We start from the raw sequence: 6408 nt of genomic DNA on the forward strand, positions 1-6408 counted from the left end.
CAAATTTAGTCAGAAATTTGTCTTTTTTGTATTTTCCAAAATACAAAGTATTTTTTAATGGGACTTTTTTGACTACACTCCTCGTGTCTAAATCTATCTACATATTTAATGCCATATTTTTTGAAAACATAAAAGACCAAGGTTTTGAAAATTTTCAAAAATCCAAAAGTCCAAGGAGCACTTGTGCTCATGGTACTTTCCGTAGAATGGGGGCTTGAATTAGTTGCACAAAGCTCCATTGACTTTTTGTAGAGTACAACTACTCATCTCTTGGTGGAGAGATCTCACGTAGATTACATAATATAGCTCTCGGCGGAGAGGGTCTATCTCTCTGTTCTTCAAACACAGTGGGGAAACAATGGTGGCTGACTCGACGGAACCGGTGGCCTTCGTCGCGGTGCCGTTCCCTGCGCAGGGCCATCTGAACCAGCTGCTGCACCTGTCGCTGCTGGTGGCGTCGCGGGGGCTGTCGGTGCACTACGTGGCGCCCGCCGCGCACGTCCGGCAGGCACGGTCGCGCCTGCACGGCTGGGACCCCGACGACCTCAGCTCCATCCACTTCCACGACCTCGACGTCTCCACCTACGAGTCCCCGGCGCCCGATCCGACCGCTCCCTTCCCCAACCACCTGCTGCCCATGTGGGAGACCTTCGATGCCGCCGCGCGCGCCCCTCTGGCCGCGCTTCTCGACAGCCTCTCGGCCACCCACCGGCGCGTGGTGGTCGTGTACGACATCATGAACACATTTGCAGCGGTGGAGGCGGCGCGGCTGGGCAACGGCGAGGCGTACGGGCTGATGTGCGTGGCCATCTCGTGCCACCTGGGGTGGCTGGACGCCGGGCACCAGCTCCTGCGGAAGAACGGCGGCCAGTACGTCCCAATGGAAGTGTCCTCTTCCAAGGAGTTCATGGAGTACATGTTTCGGAGAACGGCGGAATTGCAGGTCGCCGGAGGCCCAGGCGCGGCCTCGGCAGTAGGGCTGGTCATGAACACGTGCCGCGAGCTGGAGGGCGAGTTCATCGACGCCACCGCTGAACACCCGATATACAAGGACAAGAAGCTCTTCGCGGTCGGGCCACTGAACCCGCTGCTGGACGCGAGCGCGAGCGTGCGCACGCCGGGGAAGACGCGGCACAAGTGCATGGACTGGCTTGACGCGCAGCCTCCGGCGTCGGTGTTGTACGTGTCCTTCGGGACGACGTCCTCCTTCCGGGGAGAGCAGATCGCGGAGATAGCAGCGGCGCTCAAGGGCAGCAAGCAGAGGTTCATCTGGGTGCTGCGCGACGCCGACCGTGCCGACATATCCGCCGGACTAGGCGAGACCCAGCACGACAAGCTGATGACCGAGTTCACTAGAGAAACCGAGGGAACGGGGTTGGTAATCACCGGATGGGCGCCGCAGCTTGAGATCCTGGCTCACGGCACCACGGCGGCGTTCATGAGCCACTGCGGCTGGAACTCTACCTTGGAGAGCCTGGGCCACGGTAAGCCTATACTCGCGTGGCCAATGCACTCCGACCAGCCGTGGGACGCGGAGCTTATCTGCAAGTACCTCAGGGTCGGCCTCCTCGTGAGGCCATGGAAGAAGCACGATCAGGTCGTACCGGCGGAGGCCATCCAAGAGGTGATCAAGGAAGCGATGCTTTCAGAGAATGGAATGACGATGCGTCGGCGGGCGAAGGAGCTGGGCGAGGCCATTCGTGCCTCTGTGGCGGGCGGCTCATCTAGCAGAGACCTGGACGAGTTAGTTGCTTGCATCACAAGGTGATTGCGAAGGTTTTAGTTAGGGAAAATTGGCCAGGGACACCGTTATTTTTAGTCCTTTGCCTAAACACGCCATTAAAACATGTCTTTCCCCATTACCATTATACTTTTATGGTACATTTGCCAAAACACATTTTGTCGCCCAGTACGGAAAGTTTGACATTTTGCATCATTTTGTTACATTTGCCAAAACACACTATATATCTCTTGTGTCCAGTTTAGAACATTATTTTTCTAACTAAGTTTTCTACGCTTACAGAGGATGTACGTATCATTAACCAGATTGTTTTTTCCTATAATTCAACTTATTGTACGTATCAGTACGCTTACAGAGGATGTACGTATCATTAACCAGATTGTTTTTTGCCCAAGAAAAAAATCGGACATCAACTATAACCTGTGACCGCCGACGTCCATGGCCGCTGGCAGGAACTTACTCAAACATGAGGGAGCTGGTTTCTGCGATCGAGAACGCTCAGTGCAGGTCATGCCGAGAACACCTGGTATCAGACTTTGTACTGGGCGGCCCTGCTCCTTGCCACACCGGTCAATATTGGGGCTTAGACGACGATGCTTGAGGGGGTCGACGTAGAGGCAGGACGGGGCGGACGAGGGAGGCTTCCCTGGCAGTAGAGATAGCTGGCGTTAAGGCGGTGGCAGGACGCCAGCATGATGGAGCGGTGCTAGGGTTCATCGCTGTTGAGCCTTATCATCTTCTTCGTGTCCAGTAGAAGAGAACGGTTTGGAAAGAAAAAGAACTCTAGGCATATTTTCTACATGGCAAGATAGTAATTTTATAAGAAAAGTCAAACTTTTCCGTTTTAGGTAATACAATGTTTTTGGCAATTGGTTTCATGGTATAGATTCAAGGTTTAAGTTGCTTCTTAGGGTGATGACGTTTGCAGTGATCTGGGCGCTTTGGCTGAGTAGAAATGACAAGATTTTTAATAATAAAAATTGCTCTTTGTTGCAGGTCATCTACAGATGTACATGTATTCTCTGTTTGTGGTTACCTCTTCAGCGCTTGGAGAACCGAGATCTATTTACGGAGGTCTGTACACGGTTGGAGGCTACGGCGAGGGATACTTTTTTCCTACATGGGTGGCAGCATAGTCTACGGATTGAAGCCCCACCCGCATCTTAGGCGTCATATGATTCATCGTTTCGATATGTATTTCGCCTATTTTCTCCTTTAGTTTGACTTTTTTGTGATACTAAGACTATTAAAACGGCTGTGTGCACCCTGGTTGTGCAGAGGCTGAATGTAATTGCTTATCAAAAGTAATAAAGCATCCTTTATCGAAAAGAAAAAAGGTAATACAATGTGTTTTGGTAAATGTCTACAAAAGTATAAAAGGTAAAGACGTGTTTAGTGTGTTTGAGCAAAGGACCAGAAATAACGGTATCCCATAACAAATTTTGCCAATAAATTCTTTCTCTAGAATAAATTAGACTCAAACCATGCCTGCCGATGCAAGTCACGCAAGTGATGTTGAGCCAAGCACAGGTGACACTGGAGAGAGACGCGATGGATTTTCTTCCTCTTGTATGCGGCACTCTTTGTAAAAATGTGGTCTAGACTCTTTGTAGTATGTACTAGGCACAACGACAGCCGCCCTCTTAGGTGAGATGACTCTAAGAGTATGTCTAGCAGATCCCGTAACTGGACTAGGCTGAAACCGTAAAAATTTGGTGGGTTTAGGACATGAGCAATGGTGCCATACACAACTAGTTGCTCCATGTAAAAAAATTATCAGAAGTGGCATGGTGAATTTTATCTCTCCAATGAAAGCTACAACTTTAGTTAGAAAAAAAAAACCTACAAATATGACACTATGTATCTCTTTCTCTCTCCAAAAAGCATGTTTTTAAGGTTTAAGATCCTGTTGCCACGCAAAACTGCAGCGCAACAACCCGATAACCGTCGTACTATCGTGACGATGAAGGGATGATTTTCGAGCAAATCAACAAAGATGCCTCAATTTCGAAGAGGATGACGACCGCTTTTCAGCACAAAGCGGCAAAGATTTTGCTAAACCCTACATGAACTAGAGCTCAGTAGAGATGAACGACAAAGAAAAAAGTACGGTAAAAATAGATGCGTATTTTTGATACAGATCGATTGGGGGTTTCAATCGGCCGTGCGCCTGCACTTATATATGCACGGCTCGCTGGACTTTGCGTATCACGTGAGATTGCTTGGCCTATATGAATAGGACTCTAAAAACTGAAACCGATCAGCTATAATATTTGATTTCGGTCACGTACAAACCATGGCTACCAAGTAAACTACTAATTGGTATAGCACGTAGTAGTCTCCAGCCTGACAACAAGAAAATATTAGTTTACCCAGCAATATTGCTAATGACTGTCCTGCATGCGATTGCTTTCCTCCTAGGAAGTTGCCCTTGAGCTCCTTCGTGTATAGTCCAATATTTGTCATCGGTACCAGCTTCCGCGCAAAACTTCATATTTCAAGCTTAGTTCCGTTGCATCACATAATTTTGCAAATATCCTGCTTCACATGATCGCCATTCTGCCCCAGCACTGGACTTACAATCAAGCCTGCACATTGAGCTAAAAACTCTTCTAAATTCAAACGGTGTCAATCAATTATTTTCCTACACACAATTAAACTAATTTGGCCTATAAAACTAGTAGCCAAATTATGCATTCAACACATGACCCCCTGTTTTTGGTACAATTGTATTTGGCAAAACATTATAGCAACAGTACCTTAGCACGGCGTAAACCACTTCACACCGGCCACATATTTGCTCAGGGCGATGTTCAAAGAATACATCGGCCAAATTTTCTTAGGGCGATACTTCAAGTAACATATCGGTCAATTTTTGCTTAGGGCGATACGTGTAATAATGTATCAACCATAATCTCTTCAAGCATCCTGCCACATGCTAGGATAATATTTTTTCAAGTATCTTCCATTGAGAGCTTTTGGCAATTTCTCCCTCTGCAAAGATTGTACAAAATATGAATTTCCAGGAACAATCTTTACAATTTTATATGGACCTTCCCAACTCGGCGACCATTTGCCGAGTTTTCTATCTTTAGTTCTAATAGGTAAAATCATTTTCCATACTAAGTCCCCTATTTGAAACGATTTTTCTTTCACCTTTTTATTATAAGCCTTAGCTACTCTTAATTTTTCTTTCTCAATTTCTCGTAAGGCTCTTAGTCTCTCTTCTGAAAAATCATCTATTATGTCCATCTCTCATGTTAGTATAATCTACAGCCGACAAATCATTTTGTCTGGCCACTCTAAAAGTTTGCAAATTAATCTCTACATGCAACACTGCCTCCTGTCCATACACTAGCTCAAATGGTGTTACTTGAGTTGCCCCATGCTTAGATATCCGATGAGCCCATAAAGCCTGTGAAAGCACTTCATGCCATTTTTTCGGATGCTCTTCGATTTTCTTCTTTATAAGCTTAATCAAAGTTTTATTGCTAGATTCAGCATATCCATTAGCTTGAGCATAATAAGGCGATGAATTTAACAACTTAATTCTAAATGATTCGGCAAATTCACGAAACTGATGAGACATAAAAGAAGAACCTTGATCAGTACTTAAAGTTTGGGGAATACCGAATCTGTGAATAATATGCTCTGACACAAAACTAATCACCTCTTTATCAGTCATATTTCTCAAAGGAACAGCTTCAGTCCATTTAGTAAAATAATCTGTAGCTACTAGGATGAAGCGATGCCTTTTAGAAGAAGCAGGATGTATTTGACCAATAAAATATAAGCCCCACCTTATAAATGGCCACGGCTTAATGATAGGATTTAACATAGTCGCAGGTGCTAACTGTATATTCCCAAATTTTAGACATTCTTCACACCCCTTGTAATATCGGAAACAATCCTCTAACAAAGTCGGCCAATAAAAACCTGCTCTCTTTAATAACCACAGCATCTTATGAGCCGACTGATGTGTCCCGCATATTCCTTCATGCACTTCACCCATAGCTATTTTAGATTGATCAGAATCTAAGCACTTTAAAAAATAACCCATCTATTGTTCGGCGATATAATTCCTCATTTAACAAAGTATATTTCAAAGCTTGTCGCCGAATTTTCCTATCCCTTGTCTGACTTGGATCTTTTAAATAATTGATTAATGGAACTCTCCAATCCTCAAATTGTAAATTATTTTCTAATTCAGTCATCTGTGGCACCTGCAGCGAATTCTCATTGGCCTGTATTATTCCTTCCTGTACCGAACTACAAACAATTGTACCATATACTGATTCAATAGCTAATAGACCAGTCTTACTTGCAGCAACATCTAACGTTGGTGCCTCTAGTACGAGAAATCTCCCTCTGGTAACAATATAACCAGATGCTTGCTGTGCTAAATAATTGGCTCTAGAATTTTCTTCTCTAGGTATATGATGGATAGTAAATGTATCTAGAGACTTAATTATGGCTAAACATTGGTCTAGGTAACTATTTAGTAATCCATCAAAGCACTAAAGTGCGCCTGTTATTTGTTGTACTACTAGAAGCGAATCTCCATAAGCATCTATGTCCCTCACACCCATGTCCACTAAACTTTGCAAGCCAAACAACAAAGCCTCATATTCAGTTCGATTATGTAACATCCCTGTTTTGCTAAACCC

The 6408-nt window shown here is 45.0% G+C and overlaps 1 protein-coding gene across 1 annotated transcript; it reads left to right on the forward strand.

Annotated features, from left to right (window-relative positions):
* The first annotated feature begins 314 nt into the window (after positions 1–314).
* LOC127331175 (cis-zeatin O-glucosyltransferase 1-like) lies at positions 315–1768 on the forward strand. The gene has a single exon (XM_051357238.2). The coding sequence runs from the start codon at positions 359–361 to the stop codon at positions 1766–1768; it is 1410 nt and encodes a 469-aa protein (XP_051213198.1). The 5' UTR covers positions 315–358.
* The last annotated feature ends 4640 nt before the right edge of the window (positions 1769–6408 follow it).

This window comes from Lolium perenne, chromosome 2 (genome assembly GCF_019359855.2).
Source record: "Lolium perenne isolate Kyuss_39 chromosome 2, Kyuss_2.0, whole genome shotgun sequence".
NCBI lineage: Eukaryota > Viridiplantae > Streptophyta > Magnoliopsida > Poales > Poaceae > Lolium > Lolium perenne.